At 48.7% G+C, this 21,189-nt stretch overlaps 13 protein-coding genes across 13 annotated transcripts; 9 read left to right on the forward strand and 4 right to left on the reverse strand.

The window, feature by feature from the left end:
• Positions 1-378: 378 nt before the first annotated feature.
• On the reverse strand, positions 379-3,110 carry FPSE_03070 (uncharacterized protein; the record flags this gene model as incomplete). Its single annotated transcript, XM_009256189.1, has 4 exons — positions 379-966; positions 1,017-1,096; positions 1,375-1,783; positions 1,833-3,110. The coding sequence occupies 4 exons, from the start codon at positions 3,108-3,110 to the stop codon at positions 379-381; spliced, it is 2,355 nt and encodes a 784-aa protein (XP_009254464.1).
• A 549-nt stretch (positions 3,111-3,659) lies between these two features.
• Positions 3,660-4,223, forward strand: FPSE_03069 (uncharacterized protein; the record flags this gene model as incomplete). Its single annotated transcript, XM_009256188.1, has 2 exons — positions 3,660-3,705; positions 3,760-4,223. The coding sequence occupies 2 exons, from the start codon at positions 3,660-3,662 to the stop codon at positions 4,221-4,223; spliced, it is 510 nt and encodes a 169-aa protein (XP_009254463.1).
• A 565-nt stretch (positions 4,224-4,788) lies between these two features.
• Positions 4,789-6,432, forward strand: FPSE_03068 (uncharacterized protein; the record flags this gene model as incomplete). The annotated part of the gene is made up of 3 exons (XM_009256187.1): positions 4,789-4,840; positions 4,900-5,490; positions 5,549-6,432. 3 exons carry the CDS (start codon positions 4,789-4,791, stop codon positions 6,430-6,432), a joined length of 1,527 nt encoding a protein of 508 aa, XP_009254462.1.
• A 308-nt stretch (positions 6,433-6,740) lies between these two features.
• FPSE_03067 (uncharacterized protein) lies at positions 6,741-8,299 on the reverse strand (the record flags this gene model as incomplete). The annotated part of the gene is made up of 2 exons (XM_009256186.1): positions 6,741-8,024; positions 8,081-8,299. The coding sequence occupies 2 exons, from the start codon at positions 8,297-8,299 to the stop codon at positions 6,741-6,743; spliced, it is 1,503 nt and encodes a 500-aa protein (XP_009254461.1).
• A 1,878-nt stretch (positions 8,300-10,177) lies between these two features.
• FPSE_03066 (uncharacterized protein) lies at positions 10,178-10,600 on the forward strand (the record flags this gene model as incomplete). Its single annotated transcript, XM_009256185.1, has 1 exon — positions 10,178-10,600. The coding sequence occupies one exon, from the start codon at positions 10,178-10,180 to the stop codon at positions 10,598-10,600; it is 423 nt and encodes a 140-aa protein (XP_009254460.1).
• Positions 10,601-10,980: 380 nt separating this feature from the next.
• Positions 10,981-11,625, forward strand: FPSE_03065 (uncharacterized protein; the record flags this gene model as incomplete). Its single annotated transcript, XM_009256184.1, has 1 exon — positions 10,981-11,625. One exon carries the CDS (start codon positions 10,981-10,983, stop codon positions 11,623-11,625), a length of 645 nt encoding a protein of 214 aa, XP_009254459.1.
• A 184-nt stretch (positions 11,626-11,809) lies between these two features.
• Positions 11,810-12,264, reverse strand: FPSE_03064 (uncharacterized protein; the record flags this gene model as incomplete). Its single annotated transcript, XM_009256183.1, has 4 exons — positions 11,810-11,853; positions 11,916-12,044; positions 12,127-12,160; positions 12,235-12,264. The coding sequence occupies 4 exons, from the start codon at positions 12,262-12,264 to the stop codon at positions 11,810-11,812; spliced, it is 237 nt and encodes a 78-aa protein (XP_009254458.1).
• Positions 12,265-12,700: 436 nt separating this feature from the next.
• On the forward strand, positions 12,701-13,143 carry FPSE_03063 (uncharacterized protein; the record flags this gene model as incomplete). The annotated part of the gene is made up of 4 exons (XM_009256182.1): positions 12,701-12,736; positions 12,805-12,817; positions 12,871-13,010; positions 13,060-13,143. 4 exons carry the CDS (start codon positions 12,701-12,703, stop codon positions 13,141-13,143), a joined length of 273 nt encoding a protein of 90 aa, XP_009254457.1.
• Positions 13,144-13,804: 661 nt separating this feature from the next.
• FPSE_03062 (uncharacterized protein) lies at positions 13,805-15,109 on the forward strand (the record flags this gene model as incomplete). Its single annotated transcript, XM_009256181.1, has 1 exon — positions 13,805-15,109. One exon carries the CDS (start codon positions 13,805-13,807, stop codon positions 15,107-15,109), a length of 1,305 nt encoding a protein of 434 aa, XP_009254456.1.
• Positions 15,110-15,673: 564 nt separating this feature from the next.
• FPSE_03061 (uncharacterized protein) lies at positions 15,674-16,772 on the forward strand (the record flags this gene model as incomplete). The annotated part of the gene is made up of 2 exons (XM_009256180.1): positions 15,674-16,114; positions 16,161-16,772. 2 exons carry the CDS (start codon positions 15,674-15,676, stop codon positions 16,770-16,772), a joined length of 1,053 nt encoding a protein of 350 aa, XP_009254455.1.
• Positions 16,773-17,047: 275 nt separating this feature from the next.
• On the forward strand, positions 17,048-17,452 carry FPSE_03060 (uncharacterized protein; the record flags this gene model as incomplete). Its single annotated transcript, XM_009256179.1, has 1 exon — positions 17,048-17,452. The coding sequence occupies one exon, from the start codon at positions 17,048-17,050 to the stop codon at positions 17,450-17,452; it is 405 nt and encodes a 134-aa protein (XP_009254454.1).
• Positions 17,453-19,025: 1,573 nt separating this feature from the next.
• Positions 19,026-20,531, forward strand: FPSE_03059 (uncharacterized protein; the record flags this gene model as incomplete). Its single annotated transcript, XM_009256178.1, has 1 exon — positions 19,026-20,531. One exon carries the CDS (start codon positions 19,026-19,028, stop codon positions 20,529-20,531), a length of 1,506 nt encoding a protein of 501 aa, XP_009254453.1.
• A 176-nt stretch (positions 20,532-20,707) lies between these two features.
• Positions 20,708-21,117, reverse strand: FPSE_03058 (uncharacterized protein; the record flags this gene model as incomplete). The annotated part of the gene is made up of 2 exons (XM_009256177.1): positions 20,708-20,885; positions 20,933-21,117. The coding sequence occupies 2 exons, from the start codon at positions 21,115-21,117 to the stop codon at positions 20,708-20,710; spliced, it is 363 nt and encodes a 120-aa protein (XP_009254452.1).
• Positions 21,118-21,189: the final 72 nt, after the last annotated feature.

The following is a 21,189-nucleotide window of genomic DNA, read 5'->3' on the forward strand; positions in this document are numbered from 1 at the left end:
ACATGCAGACCAAAAATGGTCATTCGTAGGATCGAATTTATCTGATCCTAGCTTTGGTTCATGTGTTACCTGATACGACGCTACATAGGTAGGTCGCCATGTTGGCCTTGCGCAGGATCGGGTCAACAACCAGTATTGGCGGTTATACAACTAGGACCGCCAATCAAATCTGGCCATGATATCTTCAACTACCCTTCAGCTGGATAATAATATCCTGAATTTGTTTTTATCAAGCGTTTCAATCGTTTTTGTGGCGTTGTGATCGTTTCATTGTAAATCAGATTGCGACATTGCCCTCCTAGAGGCAGTTGATAATGTAGACTTCTAGTCCAAGGCTGATAACAGCTCGCGATCTATTCCCACCATCTCTGTGGTACTTTATTCGTTTTCTAGTTCATACTTCACCTCTCTAAACTCCTTCTCAGCTCCCGTCCACCAAGCCCTCTTCAAAACCTCATCCCATTCAATAGTCATCAAAACCTCACCAAAGTAATTCACTTCTCCCTTCTGCACAAACCCCAACTTTTCGAATAGAGCTCTGCTGCCCTTGTTTCCCTCTTTGATCTTTACCATCAAACCCTTGAGCTCTTTTGCCCCATACTCTGCGAGTATCCCGTCGATGTGCTTTCGGATATACACAAGCAGCGCACACACTGCCGCTTGACCAAGACCTTGTCCGCGATGCGAGGGCGAAGCGATCATGACGTCCACTTCGCCAGTAACCCAGCCTTGGGTATCTGTAGTATCATCCTCATCGTCGCTTTCAAATGGGTAGAGAAAGAAGTTGATGTCCCCGCGCATGAGACCATCTGCATCAGCTGTGCTGGCTTTCACTAATGATACGTCTTGTGTGACGGGTGCGCAGACGATAAATGTAAGCTTGTCGGATGATGTGCGCCATGACTGCTGGTTCTCGTACTCCTCCTCCAAAGTCATCGGCTCTGAAGCAGTAGCTTCTTGGATGTCCTAAAATTTGTGAGTGTTTGTCGTGTGCAGTCGTGGTGATGAGAGCTTACTGGATCTTGCATCCATGCGTGGTATTGCCGCACATGGTGAGCCTCGTATGGGACAAGCAATGCTTTGCTTGTTGAGATGGCTGCTACGTGTTAGATGACATAATATGAAAACCAGGGAACATGATAATAACCTGTGTTTTGGTTGATCTTCATCTTGAGGTTTGCCTGGTGTGAGTTGTGAAGTCGACATTCACCTCGCACCATTGGTGAAAAATCGAGATGGGGCACCAAAAAGCTTCCAATACTAGCCAGCCACAGACAAGATGAACAGCAGGCAGAAATCATTCTTTACTATTGTACATATTTTACATATTGTTCATCACTCATTTCCTTCGACATGTCTTTAACTATTTTTTACTTTCTCGTGCCTCTTGAGCCAATGAACTTGCCACTTGTCCCAGTCGGTTCTTGACCTTGCCCTTACCCTTTGGTGCGTCGATCGGGGCATCAGGCAAGTCAACAGCTGCGACAGGAGGAAACAGACTCTGAAAGCTGTTGGGCTTGATGTTATTCGTCATAAGAGGCGGAGTGCCATATTCTGTATCAGCACCCTTGCGAGCGAATTCGATAGTGCGTCTTTCGCGGTCAACACCAAGGTTATCCAGGAGCTCCTCAGCCTTTGTAGGCATAATAGGCTGCAGAAGGATGCCCGCGATTCGCACGGCTTCGGCGCACTCATATATAACCCAGTTGATACAAACCTTGGCATTGGGGTCCTCACTCTTGGTCATCTTCCAGGGTTCAGTATCACTAATAAAGCGGTTTGCCTAGAAATAGTCAGTGGCTTGTACATAAAACAAAATGGATGCAAATCACCTCTCGGAGAAGCTCAAAGACGCCGCGAAGCGCATTACTCAAGTTGATCTCATCCATATCACGTCGGATAGTTGTGGGTGCATCATTCAGTGTTGATTCGAGGCTGAAAAAGTCGGGGACTGCGTCCCCGCGAGGCACAGAGGATTCAATATTGTCGAAGTCGCCGTTTCGAGCAGCCTGAACCGCTCCCAAAGTTGACCAAGAAAAGTTCTTGTTGCGAGAAATGCGGTTAAACAAGTTGCCAATATTAGCTTGGAGCTCCTTTTCGTAAATGACCATGATGGACTCGTTCGAATAGCTCATGTCACCCTTGAGACTGCCGTTCCGCATGAGGAAGTATCGCAGAGGGTCAAGATCCCACTTTTGCACAGCGGAGAACGGATTGACGACATTTCCTAGAGACTTGGACATCTTGCGGTTGGACATGGTCCAGTGGTTGTGGCAGAGGATCTTCTTGGGCAGAGGGAGACCTGCAGCCATGAGCAGGGCAGGCCAGTAGACTGCGTGGAATCGAATAATGTCCTTGCCGACGACGTGCACATCTGCTGGCCAGATACCTGTGTCGGCGTCGTCAGCATGCCACTTGGTGCCAAATCCAGCCTTGGTCAGGTAGTTGACGAGGGCATCCACCCAGACGTAGATGGTGCTGCTTGGGTCATCGGGATCTCTAATTCCCCAGTTCAATCTTGACGTCGGACGAGTGACTGAAAGATCCTCCAGGTGGTTTTCGACCCAGTTTCGTACTTCGTTCATACGATGAGCTGGCTGGATCCAATCAGGGTTCTCGTTGTAGAAGCGAAGTAGCTTATCCTTGTACTTTGAAAGAGGGAAAAACCACGTATGTTCAGCAATCCATTCGACTTCGTTGCCTGTTTCAGTGCTGGCCATGATCTTGCGACCCGTCTGCGGCACAACGCTGGGCTCCACGAGATCTTCTGGGTAGAAGCACTCATCACTAACACAGTACCAGCCCTCGTGTTTTCCCTTGTATAATCCCAATCCTTCAGGCGCACGAGCCTTGAGGAGAAGCCAGAATTGTTGGACAACATCTTTATGTTCCTGATCGGTGGTTCGGATGAAGAAATCGTGAGAAATGTTGGAGACTTCGGCAAGATCTCTGAACTTGTTCGAATTATTATCGCACAATTCTTTGGGTGAGATTCCTTCCTTTAAAGCTGCCTGTTGAATTTTCATGCCATGTTCATCGGTTCCAGTACAAAGGTACGCTTCCTTGCCGTTGATTGCTTTCCAACGTTTAAGCACGTCGGTTAAGACCATGGTATAGAGATGGCCAATATGAGGAGCTAAGGCAAACAATTAGCAATATTCAAGCTACGTGAACACATGACTCACCAGCATTGACATAGAAAATTGGCGTGGTCACATAATATGGCTTCTCCTTCTCTATCGCAGAGCTGTTGGAGCTACTCCATCGCGAAGTAGGCGTTTGCAAGACTCGACATCCTGGGCGAATCCAGCTAGATTGGCGAGATAACCTCGATTGTACCTGGCGTAAGCCTTGTATTGATTGAAGATTGAATGCCCTCATGGCACCTTTAAGCTTCTAATAGCTCCGTTCTCGCTGCTGTTTAAACAAGATGCGGAGATCACGTTGCTCGCGAGATGACCAAAAAAATGCACTGTGCGCATTGGTTTCTCCGATAACTGTCCATTTTTCCATCATCGCAGGCATCCTCTTCAACTTCTGCCTGCAACGGTTAAGTTAACCTTTGCGCCAAACTTATTATATTAAAGGCCTTGCTCACGCGTCTTGTTTCATCCCTTCAAACATTTTCTTCGTCCACCAATACGCATTTCAATACCATTATGCCGCTCCCAAACACCACGAACGAGGTCCAGGCCTCGAGTGACGGTAAGTCGCTTTTGTATTCGCGAAAAACTTTATGCGTAGCTAACAAACATGCAGCCGCCGAGGCCTTCACCACCCACTACTACCAGGCCGTCAACCGTCACCAAGATCTTCTTCCCTTCTACATCAACTCCTCGTCGCGATACCCCATCTCCGCAGACATCTCCATCAACGGCGCCGTCGTCCCTACACCCGCCGACTACTCCAAACTCCTCGAAGTCCAAGGCAAGGACGTGCATTATGATATTGAATCCCTCGATGCCCATGTCCTCAACCCTTCCTTTACCATGGGCGCGCCCGAGAATATTTACGACAACGCCAAGAGGGAGAAGAACGGCGAGAAGATGAGCATCCTCGTGACTGTCATGGGCAGAGTGCAATACGGAAAAGGCAGAGAGGCGCCGCAGAAGATGTTCAACGAGACATTCGTTCTGGTTCCTAACTGGGAGGCTATGACGAAGCTTCCTCCAAGGGGCATCAGGAAGTGGTTGATCATGTCTCAAAACTTTCGTGCCCTATAGGATCAGGCGACAGGGTTATCGGCAATCACAACAACAACTCAAGCCATTCAAATGATCTTTGAGTTTGGAAGTGCTCTTAAGGAGAACAGACACAAAGGCAACTCTGCTAGGAAGCCCCGCGTCAAGAAGGCATAGGGTGCAGGTTATAAATCCCCACGGGCAAGCAGAGAAGGCCCCTGTCCTGAATATGGTCCGAAAAGACGACGGTTCCTTTAGGCTATCAAACACACAATCGAAAGCGAGGATATCATGGCGCATGCATAGAACAATAGGGCAGCCTTGAGACGATCATAGCTTTCAGCTAGAACTATCGCCTGGGCGGATGGATGGCTTAGACTAAACCAACAATCAATTTAACTTTTAACGACACCCCATTTTTGTTTGCGCAATCATAAACATTCTCAGGACGTGCTTTTGTATTGTTCTTTGCTATGGCTTCAAGAACAATAGCTTCACTTTTGGCGGGGTAACACAGTCCCCTGTAGCCATCTCCATCAAGCAAAAATGTACCAAGTGACAAACCCCACCATCCATCACAACCTCGAGCTCTCTCCAACTCCCGACAATGCCACCCAAGACCAAAGTCGTCCCCAAGGTCTCCAATCCAGAGCCGAAAGGTAAGTCACTTAATGCCACATCTATATCTAGAGACCTCCCTGCTAACCCATGTCCGCAGCTGCTCCTGAATCTCCCCCAGACACCATCGCCCAGCGCTCAGAGCAACGGTTCTTCCAAACCAATCCCGTCGAGAAGCGTCGTCAGCAAGTCGGCCTATCGTCTCTGACACCCGCTGAGAAGAAGACATACACACACGTTCACCTTATCCATCCCGCTGTCAACCGCCGCGTGCCTTTCTCCAACAAGACAGAGCGCGAGTTCTGGAAGTTCGTCACAAAAGAGGGTCTTCCCATCCGCAGACTCCCTCGTAACTACGCCTGGGGAACAGACCGCACCGGTAGAGACATCGGAACCTACTCGCCCGACGAGCTCGAGCAACGCAGCCTCAAGCACGCAAAGCTCACGTCGCTGCAAATCCAACACCGCCAGTTTCTCAGCAAGCGCGAGAAGCAGTACGAAATATCCGCCGAGGACATCACCGCTGAAAAGACGAGGAGAAAAGCCATGGCTGCGCTAAAGAGGGACTTGTACGGCGAAATCACGGGCACTCTGGCCAAGGATCCCGAGTGGGACGATGTGATCCCCATTCCGCAAAACGAGCCCGAAGGCGCCCTCGCGCAGATTGCCTACCCGGACGACTATGCCGAGGGTACGTCCGACGCTGCCCACAGGGTCTAAAAGGAGTGACTGACTGAAAAGCATCTTAGCCGTCTCCTACCTCCGCGCCGTCATGGCCGCGGACGAGTGCTCTCCTCGAACTCTGCGTCTGACAGAGCACGTCATCTCCATGAACCCAGCGCATTACACCGTCTGGCTGTTCCGCTTCAAGATTATTTCCGTCCTCAAGCTCAGCATCCCTGATGAGATCAACTGGTTGAATGAGGTCGCCTTGTCAAACCTCAAGAACTACCAGATCTGGAACCATCGTCAGCTCCTTATGGACTACTACTATCCTATTATCGAAGAAGATGATCAGACAATCCGAAAGCTTGCTCGTTCAGAGACCCAATTTATCACCCGCATGCTGGAGGAGGATGCAAAGAACTACCATGTTTGGTCGTACCGCCAGTATCTTGTCTCCAAATTGTTCATGTGGACCATGGGTGAGCTTCTTTCAACGCAGAACCACATCGAGGAGGACGTGCGAAACAACTCGGCTTGGTCACATCGCTTTTATATCGTCTTCTCAGACCCAACAGCTTCCACGCCTGGATCTGGTCCCACTGACGCAGACCCTCGTGTTCCAGCAGAGACGCTCGACCGTGAGATCAACTACTGCAAAGAAAAGATCAGCCTTGCACCGCAAAACCAGTCCCCTTGGAACTATCTCTTTGCCATCCTGGCCAAGGGCGCTCGTCCCCTATCTTCTCTCAAGGAGTTTGCTGAGAGCTTCGTCAGTGCACTAGGCGAGGATGCAGAGGAGGTCCGTAGCTCTCATGCGCTTGACTTTTTGGCCAAGCTCTACGATGATGAGGGAGAGAGGGAGAAGGCCGAGTTGTGTCTGCGACGATTGGGCGAGAAATGGGATCCTGTACGTGAAGGATACTGGAAATACCGAGTGCAGCTTTTGAAGAGTGGTGCAAAGGAGTAGTCTGAGCCGGGAATCTTGTTATCTTGTCTAGATCCTATTGTAGTTTTTCCTCCCGGTACAGGACTATATCGAATGGCATCTGGTAACATGGACGTGAATAGAAAGAACATTTTGCATTACTAGATTATAACCATGTATGTGCCCTAAATTAAAGGCACCAAACTCCAAATCGAGCGAATTCCTTCCCAACCGCTTTCTATTTCCCGATCATGTCTGGCGTCGCATGGCTTGTAACCGTATAGTAATACATTGTAGGGAAAGCCTAGACAGCTTCAAGCACGCCTTTTTTCTTTATTAGGTAGTATTTCTCACTGGCTTTCCACTCTCCAGAACTTCCAGCCTTCTCTTTCTCCAGTATCGCCATGTACTCCAACGAGCTTCTCGACACCTTCCGTGCCTTCAGCCTCCAGGAACTTCTCTAAATCAATCTCCATGCCGCCCTCTTCGTCTTCCTCTGTGCCGTTCTTAAGAACAGCTGGCCAAAGGACACCAATACCATCACCTCCAAGTGTCGTCTCAAACTTGGCGTAGTTTTCGGTTTCGAGTTGTTCTTCAAGCTTCTGAAGCTTCTCAGCAGGAACATCGGGGCGGAGAAGGGTGATGGAGCAGCCACCACCACCAGCGCCAGTCAACTTGGTCCATCCAATACCCTCGTGGTCTACTAGCTCCCGTACTCGTTCTAGGCGCGGGTGGGAAACTCCTAACGATACTAATAGGCCATGGTTGATGGTCATCAGCTCGCCAACCTTGCTAAGGTCCTCCACAGATCCATTATCAAAAGACGACTCTTCGATTAATTCGGAAGCAGCATCTGTGACCTTGTCCATAGCATCTAAAATGCTGTTCACAAGCTTGGGGTGGGTTTGTTTCAGCTTTGCAACCTTGGCAACCTCGTGTGCAGTGGACTTGGCCTGGCGAGTGTCTACCAACAACAGAGGCAGTTCGGGGAAGTCCCATAGTGGGCGAACGTTGGGTGGTTTAGAGTAATCTGTTCGTTGAAACACCACGGCCTTTCCTTGTGTCGCAACGGTATTGTCGACGCCTGAAGGGTTGCCATGAATACACATCTCGGACACAAACGCCCATCTATTGATCCTTTCAACTTGAAGTCGAGCCTCGTCTGCAGGTTGATCTGGGTGGGGGCCGGACAACGTCCGTAGCTGTAGAAGAAGGGCGGACGCGAGACATACTGAAACTGATGCGCTGCTGCCCAAGCCAGCACCAATCGGTATTGTCGAGCGGAGAGTGTATAGACAAGGAGGGAACGAAGGAGATCCCAGGGATAAGAAAAGATATAGGAAGGCTGAGACGGAGCTGTGGTGCACTCTTCGGATTTCCTCGGGGTGGTTGGGGGAAACAACTTCGATGTGTGGTTGAATGGCGGCGACAAGATCGGGGTCGAGCTCTGTCACGAGAGAATAGTACGACTTCTTCTTGGATGGTTGTTGAAAGGCTTCCCACGGTAGGTCTTCGATGTTCCAGGTGTGGACGAGACCAATATCGGCGAATCGGAGCGAGACGGTTCGTTTCGACTTGGAAAGGGTGGTAACGTGCAGGTATGACCGCAGAGAAATGGCTGCGGCGATGGCTGCCTATGCGCCAATGGCGATGTAAGTATGAAATTGGCAATCAGGTGAGTCTGTCATACCTTGCCATGAACAACAGAGTGTTCTCCAAAAACAATGACCTTTCCTGGTGCTGATACCATGAAAGGAGGTGCCATAGGGCTGGACATCTTGCGGTTCAGTTTCATGCGACGACGGCCGCTGCCGTTGCTTGATTCGCCAGATGTTTCCGAACCAGAATCAGATATATTGTGACCATTGCCGTTGCCATTGGCATGGCTGCCGTTGAGCCCGTTAACCATGGCTGGGTTCGAAGGAGGCATTGAAGGTGCAGTGCAATTGGGATGTTGCGCGTCCTGGGCGAGTCGAATGGCAATCTCAATACGTGGTGTTCGTCCCTGTCAATGGTGGATGGGTAGATAGATAGGTAGCTGTAAGGTGTGTTTCGCGCTTCGAGATATATCGTGGAAAGTATTTATTGTAGAGAGGATTGGAGATGAAGTGGAAAGAGGTTAACGACAGTAAAGAAGGAACTTTGACGAAGAGATTGCAAGGAAGAAGTTGGTTGCTTGGGTCGGTAAATTAGAGGTTGCTGTTCTGATGACTACTATCGTCAGGGGGTGGACAACAAGCTTCGTTAGATTCGAGAGCGGGGGTGTAGGGAGTTAAAATATCAAGTCAGTCGGCAAAGGGAAGGAAAGCTAAAGTAGATACCGGCAACGACGGCTTTGGCCTAATCCAACCACGCGAATGCAAGTGCAAGTGCAAGTGCCAGCCAGAGGAGCATGAATGGGCAAAGGAAGGTGATGTGTGATCCAAGCAACTCGGATCGTAGCGTCACGGAAGGTGCGTTAGTTGCAGCCCAGAACATAAACTGCAAGTTACTGGCGTGTATGAGCCCCCCGCACTCCTTCGTTCATTCCCAATGGGTCTTTGTTCCCTGGATCAATGTCCTTGCTGTTTGACACACCTCAGACAATTGTTGGAAGGCCTAGCAGGAGCAGAGGAGCAAGAGGGACCGACCCGTCATCCGTAATAGGCAAGGACTCAGATGCGCGTGCCTCCCCTGTGCAGCCTGCAGGCGCTTTATCGTGGCTCTACCAACGAGCAAACAAGATGAAGTGGAACGGCCTTTTTAACGAGACAGGGCTTAGGGACTTGGGTTACAATCTAACTGCTATAGTCGATCTTTAGTCTAATAAATGATAGCTTGAGAGTAGATGAGAATCACCTCTAACAAAAGGATATGCGATGATGCTATTCAAGCACAGCAACAACTGTCCCTTTGAGACTGACTATTGCTGAATTGAATGTGTAATGTTGCGACGCCAATTGGAAGAACTCAAAATAGCGGTCTAGCACCAGGTCTAGACTTTTAGGGGTAGTGGTCTGTACGGTATCTGGAGAATTGAGCCCACCACAACGACTTACACCCGGCTCTCCGCGATTTGTCGATGCAGCAACCAAATAGTGGAAAATCGAACGGGCGAAACAGTACCAAGCGGGTTTCTCATAAAGGAATGCAACGATACTCGTAGTGAAGTTTTGAGTGAGAGAAGCAAAGCTGAGGATGAGAGATGTTTCATAAAGAAATACATAGGGACTGATACTTACCAGCGCGTGATAGATGACGATGACAACCTCGAGACAATGCCATAGGATGAGCCAAATACACCTAGCAGGCGTATGACAGCCCTGGTCCCCGCGTTCCAGCTGAATCAATACGCTAGACGGGAGGCTGTTTCCAATGGAAGAAGCTCCGGTTGGTCAAGGCTTTTCTGCAATTAAATCCAGACACTGGCTCAGCCGTATAACGCGCAAGAATCCACGCATCGAAAATATCTGCCGAAGTTGATCTAGGTAGGTACTTTTGGAGTCGTCGCAATTACGTCGTACAACCTTGAATGCGGCGGGCCTAAAATATGACGACAGGCGGACGGGTAAAGACTACATCCTGCCATCGCTTGGTGCCTGCAGTAAGCAAAAGCGATTGATAGGTACCGGTGTGGCTGTAATATCCATCCATCCCCTCCAGTTGGTGCATGCAGAGTGTCCCTTATTAGGCCTTATTCAATTGTTCCAGATAACTCCTCTTCTGCAGGAAATAAATGGAAGGGGGGAAAAAACACTTTTCGTATTCGCATATATCTTATACGAATACATGACCACAGCAGCACTCCATGGCAGCACCACTTGACTCTGCTTGGAAGATTATTCCAACCTTTGAATCACAATCAATACAAAAGACTATCGAATTTTATGTCGATTTCCTTGGTTTTGAGCTGGGTGGAGTAAAGCCTGAGGATGGACATCCTTCCGAGTACAACTTCTGCTCAGTTTTTGCGGGCGAACGAGCTGCGGCGAATATCTGCTTCTTCAAGTCGAAGGATGATTCCGTCAGACCATGCTCCGCCTATATCGCTCTGGGCACCGAGCAGCTAGACATGCTGTACAATACTATCAAGGTTAAGAGGAGCGATGTGATACAGGACGCTGTTCAGGATCAGCCGTGGGGTTATCGGCAGTTTGCTATCACGGATCCTGACGGGAACACGTTGACCTTTTTCAGATTCCTAGAGGGTGGGAATCCCGGTGAGGAGTAGCATTGCTTGAGGCCGTGTAAAGCAGTCATCGTTGCATTGCGTGCACAATGTATCAACTACAGTCAGCTCTCGTTTTCGCAATTCAGTCCCTTCTGTGCAACTTCAAGATAACAAGCCTCAAAATACTTTCAGCTTTAACTAAGCTCGGGGGGGTTCATGTACTGTCGTTCTCTTTGACAGCGGGCTGACGCGGGAATGTATTGCTGACTGTCAGGCTCCCGCAGGCATCGTAATGGGTGCATCACCAATTGTGCCCCGCTTCACGTATGTTGGAGATGCCTAATCTACACACCAACCTTATAACGCAGCCGCCAGCATCGCCAATACAGGAACTTAATATCTTCGCCGTCTGACAGCATAATCATTGCCGTTGTCACATCATGATGGGTGCCCCGGAAGTCGCGGAAGTCGCCTTCCTACAGCTATCAGTTGATTACGATCCAGAGGAGCTACGAGATATCCTCCAGAAAACGCAGCAAATCCAAGCTCAATGGATCCGTCTACACCAGCCAAAGCTTCTTGAGGGAAAGCCGTACAACCATACAACGGAAATCTGGATTGGCGAACACGAGAAACCTTACTTGTTGCTTACAGCTCCTTGGGAGTCAGTGGATGCACACAATCAATGGATCCAGAGCCAAGAAAACATATCTCTGATGCAAAAACTCAAAGGATTCATCAGCCAAGACAAGGATTCTGTAGTTTTGTACCACTTTACACCTGCAGGCGGGAACAATGACTTCCGTGGTGACATTCTTGCTCGCGGGCCAGTCAAGCTCTGGAAGATATCTGTGAAGCCCGAATGCAAGGCAAAGCTCGAGGAGGAGTACCGCGCCATTGAGAGTCAATCCTCGACAGAACCCAACCAAAGGATGTGGGCAGGATGGAGGATAGAAAAAGAGGGCACCGAAAATATGGTCATCCTTGCGTCTCCGGGGTTCGAAGAGGTTGTAGAGTCCGGCATTGCAGTAAAGTTCCAAGATGCCCAAGTCTCCCGGTTCGAACACAAGCCCTTTATACATTAGCAGAAACACAGCAGTCATCACGAAATTCCAAAACACGTCTTTGACTCGAATCGGTTCTTTTTATTTTTTGGACTCATCCGAGTATCCTCCTTTCAGAGCACATGATGAAATGCAAGGTCCCAAGACGCCCATTCCATGTGAATCCTCCCGCTACCAGAGTTACCCGTTTTCAAACCACCTTCATTTAAGCAGACTTCTTCTTGCTGGAGACGTCCTCAAGCTGCAGGGCTGTTGAGGGCATTGTCAGTAAGTTGTATTTCCACCGTGGGTGTTTCGTCGGGAGAGCATACTGGGGGGAAGGCTCTGCTTGAGCTTCTCGGCCTTGTCGGTGTCCTTAAGAACCAGGGTGTAGAGGTTCTTTTGGCATCGGACCTTGAACTTGATGTTGTTGGTCTTCTTGTTCTTCTTGATCCGGGCGGCTGTTGAGATGAGTTGTTAGAATCGGTTTGCGTTTCGCACGAAGCTTGGTATGGGTGCTTGGTTATTCGTTGGAAAACGTACAGGAGGCGTCACTCCGACGGCAGATCTCGATGAACTGTGAGAAATTGAGTCAGCGCTTTGTTCATAAATCATAATCCTTCTCTTCTTATGGCATTCCAATGTCCGTACCTTCTTGATATCAGCGACCTCTTGAGGCATCTTGGCGGTAGTTCAAGGTGGGATGGTTAAACGAGTAACTTGACGGGCGCTGGTTTGCGATTACAGTATTTCGATGGAATTTGAGAAATGTTTTGTGCGCAGGCAATTGCTGGTGTATGTGCACGGACCATTTAGAGACCAAACCCGACTCGGGAGCGAAGGGCGCCGATCCACCGAGATGTGGCGTAGAGGAAGTACGTGGCGCAGACCAGGTTCTGTGAGGCAGCAGCAGGGCAGACAACTCAACTTGGCCGAATTGGCCACCTTTCACTACGATATTAGAATTTAACAGCTCCTGATTCCTGTATTAAAAACCTGTCGAGGCTAGAATTTTATATCTGACTTTCCAATCGCCTTGTGGTTATTGTCAAGGCTTGCCGTCACTCACATTCACATATCAGCCTCTTCAACAGGTGAATCCAACGAAAAAATAACAATGTCTACTCGCCTCGATAACCTGTTAAAGTCCAAGGTAAGTGAGAACAATTCGGATAACATGCCCTGTAACTAAATACAATGGGCCTTCTAACTTTTATCTAGAACGTTGTCCTCTGTGAGTGCTCATGACCTTCAGGGTAAGCTACCTATATACTGACTAAGATCCAGTTTTTGGAGGCGTCGTCTCTATGGCAGCAGCATACACTATTTGGGGAAACGAAGGCCAAGGAATGTTTCCTCCTATGGCAGATCCTACCGGCGACCCTAAGACATGGTCTCGAGAAGAGTGTAGATTGTGGTTGGAAAAGGTGAGACAAGTCTATGCTTTGATGGGTGACGTGTACTAACCTTCAACAGAGAAACCTACATCCAGATCCCAAAGCCACGAAAGAGGAGCTCATCGATAGGGTCGTAGCCAATATGCGTATCCCAAGAAAGTAAAGAGCCGGCTGAAACAGACTGGAGTCATTGTTGCAATTGCCTGTCCCTTTGTTGCACTACTTTACTTGATACCACAGTTAAATGCCTTGTCCTCATACAATACGATTGTTTTTCTTCTCTTCATATAAAGTTTACTATTACAAGTTTAAACTCGATATCTTTGCTTTGAACTTGTGAATGAGTCAATACTCAACAAAATGCAACACTTCCCTTGATAACAAATTTCTCCCTGTTGTCGCCAGGATTAAAGAGTCATCGAATCATTAATTCAAGCCCAGTCCAGTGGATCCCATAGGGGTACTTTGCCGCCAGCCCGTCAAACGCATGTGTTTCGTGTACCTCGACTCAACCAACCACCCAACAAGTCCAAGCTGTTTATCGTCTCACTTGGCTGCACGTGCCACAACAACCACTGGGCTATTACAGTAGCACTCAGCTTAACCTAATCTCTTCCATGTCATAGCTTTGTGAACTCACGATAGTATATTCTTGTTAGCTGATTGCAGATTTCTCAACTTCTTGCGACAATGGCTACAGAATAAATCAAATCATAAACAGAACCACCTCTTGCTCCCCCGAATCGTTCTAAACCATCCGAAATAACGATTTGCGACTTGGGCGCTTGCTTCCATGTTGCGACGTCATATCCAACATCTACATAATGGCATTCCTCGAGGACCCCCGACTGCGACAACGCTGGAATCAGATTACACACGATACCGAAACGATAACAGAGAATGCAGCAGCTGGAATCTGGACATTTCAGCATAATTACATCAACCCTTGTTTCTCCTCCATTGCGCACTCGTTTGAACAGTGTACAGCTGTCTGTCTAGGTGACCCCGAAGAACGTTTGCGACGGCGTAGAGAACGAGAGTTGTCGCATGGTAGGGCTGAGTACAGCTTCGACTTTTACGATGATTGGTATGAGGAAGAGCAGGGTGGCCTCTTTGGAGCATGGGGCAACGAGGACTGGGACAGATTACTAGCCGGGACCGGCAGTTCGCGAAAGCATAACGGAGCAGAGACGACGGAACAACCGCACAGAAAACGCGGCATGAGCTACGGAACTCGAGACAGACGACGAAAGCCAAGTATGGATGATGACCCGACTGTTATTCCCAAGACTCAACCGATTGGATTCCTCAGTAAACTACCATGGAAAGTGGGCGGTACTCTACGATACAAACCTAGTGCGGCAGATCTACAGGACCATCCACATCGACATGGCGCTGGAGAGAATGAACCACTACTACATTCAGATGATGGATCCGACCTCGATCTCGACAGACCAGTGACTAGAAAGCGCAGCGGGACGACTGGGTCGGGCGATACATCAGATTCGTACCGATCACGAGGGGATTTGTTTCCAAGTGATGGCGAAGGCGAAGAAGATGCCGTTCCATTAGATGATGAAGTAACATATGACATGGTCAGGAAAGACGACAGGAGCGGACGAAGCGCGAGGACAAGCAGTAAGGGTAAAAGACCGGCAGGCGGATTGGCTGGGTCAAGGACGGTCTCACGAACAACACTAGGATCTTGCACATCGAAAGACGATTTCCGACTGGAGCGTCGATCAACCTCACACTCTGCCACACCAGACGTAGAAGACACGCCGACTTTGCATGACCTGGAGCGAGAGGAGTATTTGCTACGGAAAGAAGAGGACGAAGCCATCGAGAGAAAGAAGCAAGCTGCAGCACAACTTGCAGCAGAAAAGGGTCTCACAGTAACAAGATCTGAACCGCGATATTTCCCCGATACAAAACCACAAGTGGCAGAGGACGACGTTTATGAAGCATCGCCCTCCAAGACTGCCTGTCAACACGTGGAGGAGGTTGGAGATACGCTACACGTATCCAAGCGAGGCGAACCGGAACGAGCCAAGAGCCCGCAAGGTCCAGATGACACAGAGGCGCCAGAAAAGACGGAATTCGTCCCAGCGCGTTTACCACACTTCTAATAACGACATCACCGTTACGAGATGACTTAAAAAAAACAACTACTCGCTATAATACTAATGAGAGCGATGACGGTGGTGACCGCCACAATATGACTTTATGTATGATACCAAACCCGAGCCAAGTATGGGACTTTGAGTCGACGACGCGATGATACGTGGGATTATGGATAGCATGGGATGGTATGAACAAGATGAGTTAGACGCATCGGTTTAATGAGGAATAGTAAACATGCATAATTATCGTCAAGCGTGCTGTGCCGTACTTTTATGCAGAGGAGCACATGGCACTACGAATCTATAACCCAAAGCGGAAATGCCTCGGACATGAGGTGAAACTTCCCCCGCAAACCGGCAGATCGGTTCGTGATGCTTAAAGAGTCGGTACCCCACACAATTTATAGGGGAGGCTAGTGAAGAAAGAAAGCAGTGTTGTACACCGTCTTATATATATCTACTCTCATCTTTGGTTTAAGTCTGCTAGATTCTATCTCATCAGGTCATATCATCATACAAACGCAAGCTCGTCTTAATACGTTATACACGGAATAACAAACCATCGCCAACATGTCTCCGCCAGGCCCAATCACAACACCACTTACGTCCCTATTGGGAATTAAGCATCCCATAGTCCTCGCAGGAATGGCCAGAGTGTCAGGCGGTCGACTTGCAGCAGCTGTATCCAATGCTGGCGGTCTCGGTATTATCGGCGGGTTCCAATACACACCCAAACAACTTCGCGAGATCCTGGCTGAGATGAAGGCCAACTTCTCACGACCCGATCTACCCTTTGGCGTTGACCTCGCACTTCCTCAGATCGGTGGAAATGCTCGAAAGACTAACCACGATTACACTGGCGGAAAGTTGGATGAATTGGTTGACATTATCATTGACAGTGGTGCCAAGCTGTTTGTCAGTGCTGTTGGAGTTCCGCCACCAGAGGTGATTAAGAGATTCCACGACAAGGGTATTTTGGTGATGAACATGGTTGGACATCCCAAGCATGCAGTAAGTTAGACACCCAATTGGTTTGTTTACAACTGACACAGTCAAGACAAAAGCATTGGAGCTTGGAGTTGACATGATTTGCGCTCAAGGCGGCGAGGGAGGTGGTCACACAGGAGACGTCGCAAACTCGATTCTCATCCCTGCTGTTGCCGACATCGCATCAAAGTACCATCCTCCTCTTCTCAAGGGACTGCCAGCACTAGTCCTTGCAGCAGGAGGTATCTCCTCCGGCCGTAGTCTTGCAAGCTCCCTCATGCAAGGTGCATCTGGCGTTTGGGTTGGTACTCGATTCGTCGCATCCGAGGAAGCCTCTTGCAGTGAAGAGCATAAGAAGGCTGTTGTTTCGTGTGGATACGAAGACACGCAGCGAACGCTTGTTATCTCTGGACGACCGTTGAGGATGAAGACGAACGAGTACATTCAGAAGTGGCACGACCAGCCTGACAAGATCAAGGAGCTGTGTGATAAGGGTGTTGTGCCGCTCGAGTATGATTTTGAGCAGGGAAACGACTTTGACTTGCCGCATTTGATGGGACAAGTTGCTGGAGCTATCACAAAGGTCCAACCAGCGGGGGAGATTGTTGATGAGATGGTGAAGGAGGCTGTTGACATGCTCAAATTGGGTGGAACTTATTTGACGGCTATGCCGAGGCTTTGAGTACCTAGATACTCCTCAGGGTATCAGAAAAATTGGCCACTGAGAACATAAGCGACGAAATTAATAGGTCACCTTATGCTAGTAAAACTATAACCTTTAGGCTATTTATTTTTGTAACCTAAGACTCAGGTAGCAAGCGGCATCATAGTCACCTTCCCTCAGGTATCAGCTTCTGTTACCACGCATCAACCATCAACAAACAATACCCAACTGCATACATTCGTTACACAAGATATACATAAACAACAAATAACTTACGCTCTCTCTCTCTCGAAATGTCCGACGACGAAGCCCAAAGCAGAAACAAGGTTGATGCACTCCGAAATACTCGCACAGCGCTCTTCCCGCACATGTCCGACATGTATTTCCACGGGCTCATGAAACGTGGTCTTGGTCTCCCCAATCAATACCGTTGGACCAGCGCCATACATTGGTTGTACAAGGTTCTCAAGGACCTCGACAACCTCAAAAAGAATTCCGAGGTGCATGTCCTTCGACTGGAATGCATTCGTTTTCGATGTGCCAAATGCCGCCTTCCCTGCGAAGATCTCATGGAAGCGAACCACATTGCTGGTCACATTCCTTATGTTTTCCCTTGTGGGCATGTCATCGGGAGCGCATGCTACAACGAATTGGTAAAGGAATACAAAGGCGAAGGAGGCTCACCACTGTGCCCTTAGCAAGGTAGACTTCCAGAGGATGTCAAAGAAGGCAGCGCAGATGAACCATGCTCTCGCCGTGTTATATATCAGTGCGGTCACAATTACATGCACCTCGAGACGACCAAGGTTTTTAAGAAATCCCAGTCACATAGGGGACATTTCGGTACCACCACCGTAAAATGTCGAAGATGTACGCTGCAAGACTACCTTGATATGTGGACAATGACGGCCCGCGTCAAAACCGGATGCCACAGGCTTTGGGCAATGAGCGGTACTTTGAGAGGTTGCTGCGACGAGTCTACAGATGATATTATTTTGACCAAAACAAGAGAACCAGAACTAGAGCGGCGACAAAAGGAACATCGCGACTTTTTAGACGCCTTGTGGACCAAAAACCCGTTGATATATGCCGATCCAGACTGGAAAGGAAGATTCTCTTCGACCGTGACTTATTATACCCAGGTACTTGTCACAGAAGAGGTAGATGCAGACGCAGATGCGGACCCGGACTCATATTCGTGGCTCAGCTCGAACTCAGACACAGAGGTAGACCCAGATGCAGACACATATTAGTGGCTCAGCGCGGAGGTATTAGATCCCGACTCAAGAAACTAGTTATAAAGAAAAGCGTATCTATGACTTGAAAACTTGCTTCAATGCGTGACGGCCTTGTCAATTCAATTTCATCCCTCGACCTTACAGGGACGGTCCTTGGGGAAACCCTAGATGTCGCATCGCACGAGAAAATAACCTATCTAATGGGTAGCAGAAAAGTTGGCCTCCTAAGCCTTAGGGTATAGAAATAAGTAGTCTAAGAAGCATAGTCTAAGTGGCATAAGCTGCCCTAATAATTTTGTCTCTTATGTTCATAGCGGTCAATTTTTCTGATACCCTGAGGCCAAGACATTCAAGTGAGTTTATGCTACCCACGTTGAATCGATCCCGCCTCTAAACCTGGTTTTGGCGAGCTAACCTGGGTCATGATTTTATTTATACATGTGAGGCTAACTGATCAGGGTCTAACAAGTTGTCTGGGGTTGTCTTGAATCGTGTGCCAGTAAAACAATCAGCTCGGAGAGAAAAGCAATTTCATGCATCTCGAGCTGAGCCAATGAAACAACAAACGTCATATTGGGATCGACTAGGATTAAATACTTGGCGATATGATAGTCGGGTCAAAGCAAGGCTGACGTGTTTGACGTGGCGGGCGTCTTAAGTCTCGGACCACAGTAGTATGTTAAGAGTACTTATATAGTGAGACTAAAGAGTAAGCGTTCTCATGAGTGATTCGAATCAAACCATCTTGTTCGGATATGTCGGGATCAGCGTCATACTGAACCTCACCTCCCTCAACTTTAGTACTTATACTACTGTATCTTGGTACATATAAAAACTCTGGGCCTGGTAAGCAGAGCAGAACAGAACACAAACAGGAAAGAGGAATTGTGGATCATTCCTCGCTATTTCCGAAACGATACTACTTTCAACGACTCATGCCCAGTAAATTATTTCTGGCCTTGTATTCTTCACTGTTGATCATCGGAAAAAATCAATCTCAAGTCTACCGACACTCTTCAAGGTCCATCCCATGATGGAAGCGCATAAAACTGTCGTCGCGGGTGTTGCAGACAGAGTCAAGCACTTTCACGCCCGCCAAGAACCGTTTCGACTATACCATGGATCGACTAACAGCACGCGGCACTCAAATCGCCGCGTCGACAACACCGTCGACACGAGCAGACTAAACAATGTCCTCGAGGTGAACCAGGACTCCAAAACCGTCATTGTCGAACCAAATGTCTCCATGGAATCTCTGGTCGATGCGACCCTGCCCCATGGCCTTGTTCCTCTTGTTGTTATGGAGTTCCCGGCTATTACCGTTGGAGGTGGCTTTTCGGGGACTTCGGGAGAGAGTAGCTCTTTTCGCTACGGCGCCTTTGATGCTACTGTTAATTGGATCGAGATTGTTCTCGCCGATGGAACCGTTACGCGGGCATCGAAAGAGGATCAGCAGGATTTGTTCTGGGGCGCTGCCTCGGCTTTCGGAACTCTCGGCGTTGTTACTCTGTTGGAGGTGCAACTCAAGGACGCAAAGGAGTTTGTTGAACTAAAGTACAGACTCGCGAGGGGTCCTTCAGAGTCGGTGAAAATCATCAAGGAGGAGTGCAGGAGATGGGACAATGACTTTGTGGATGGCATCGTTTACTCCAAAGACACAACCGTGGTATGCGCCGGGCGACTTGTGGATGAGGTTCCAATAAGCGCAACAACAAGACAGTTGAATCGAAGGAAAGACAAGTGGTTTTATCTACATGTCGAGAAAGTACGAGACGGGTTACGGATGGGCTCAGTTACGTGCGTTGCCGATTACATCCCGTTAAAAGACTATCTTTTCCGCTACGACAGAGGCGGATTCTGGGTTGCAAAATATGCCTTTGACTATTTCGTTACGCCCTTCAACCGCGTCACACGATATATCCTGGACCCCCTTCTACGAGCACGCGTCATGTACTCAGCAGGCCACAAGAGCAACCTGTTTGACTACTACATGGTGCAAGACGTTGGTGTGCCTTATAGCAGCGTACCCGAGTTCCAGAACTGGCTGGACAAGCAGTTTAAGATCTACCCCCTCTGGATTTGCCCGCTACGCGTGCGGCGCGAAGAGCCAAACTCAGGGCATGGTTTGCATGCCGAGTTTGCAAAGTCTGGTACGGCGGATTTGCTCAATTTCGGTGTTTGGGGCCCTTTGCAAGGAAATCGACGAGATGCCATTCAACATAACCGTGCCTTGGAACAAAAGGTGCAAGACTGCGGAGGAAAGAAGTGGCTCTATGCGCATGCGTACTACACAGAGGATGAGTTCTGGTCGCATTACAACAGAGAGTCTTATGATGCGCTGAGAGCAAAGTACGGAGCATCGTATTTGCCGAGTGTATATGATAAAGTGAAAGTGGACATTGAGGGCGACGAAAAGCTGATGAAGTCGACCGCAAAGACCGGATGGCCGATTAAAGGCCTGAAAGGAGTTTATAAAGCCTTGTTTGGAGGGGATTATCTGTTGCAGAAGAAAAGCAACGAAACGTCTGAGCAGAAGTAAGATGTCAGCTCAGTCAGCATTTGAGACATGTTTCGATGATCGTTAATACCATTATTTTATATAGGTTCTGAATGAGGGACGGCATAGATAATTTGATACTCTGGGCGATTGCCTACGTTATGATACACCTTACAAACAACTGCTCATTTCTCTTCCGTGATTCATCGCACACTCGACTAGTCAGCTCTGAAACCACCCATCGAGTTCGGCTTCCGTCCACTGAGCTCCTTCAACCCTTCAGGGCTATCGAGGTCTCGATGAGATCGTAGAGTCATCTCGGGTGGGTTTCCTTTCTTAGGGAGCATGATCCAAAAGCCTCCTCCCAGTACGGCAACCGCTGCAGCGATGGGTGGCCTGATAGTGTTAGTTTCGGAGTTTCTTGGGGGAAAGAACCATCGTACCAATTCCTTTTGAGCGCCTCTGGACCGCCCGGTGCTTGAGGTGGAGGCTGTTGACCTCCTGGGCCGCCAAGGTTTCCATCAGAATGGACATGTTTTGGGTTTGGCTTTGTGCTCGCGAGACGTCGTTGAGGACGCATGAATGGCATGCGAGCCACAGGCCGAAGAACTAATCTTGAAGGCGCCATTTTTATGTGACTGCAATGGTATATCGTCTTGAGTTTGATGTAGAAAGCTGGAGGTCATAAGAAGAAAGGGAA

The sequence above is a fragment of the Fusarium pseudograminearum genome, chromosome 3 (assembly GCF_000303195.2).
Source record: "Fusarium pseudograminearum CS3096 chromosome 3, whole genome shotgun sequence".
In the NCBI taxonomy this organism is placed as follows: domain Eukaryota; kingdom Fungi; phylum Ascomycota; class Sordariomycetes; order Hypocreales; family Nectriaceae; genus Fusarium; species Fusarium pseudograminearum.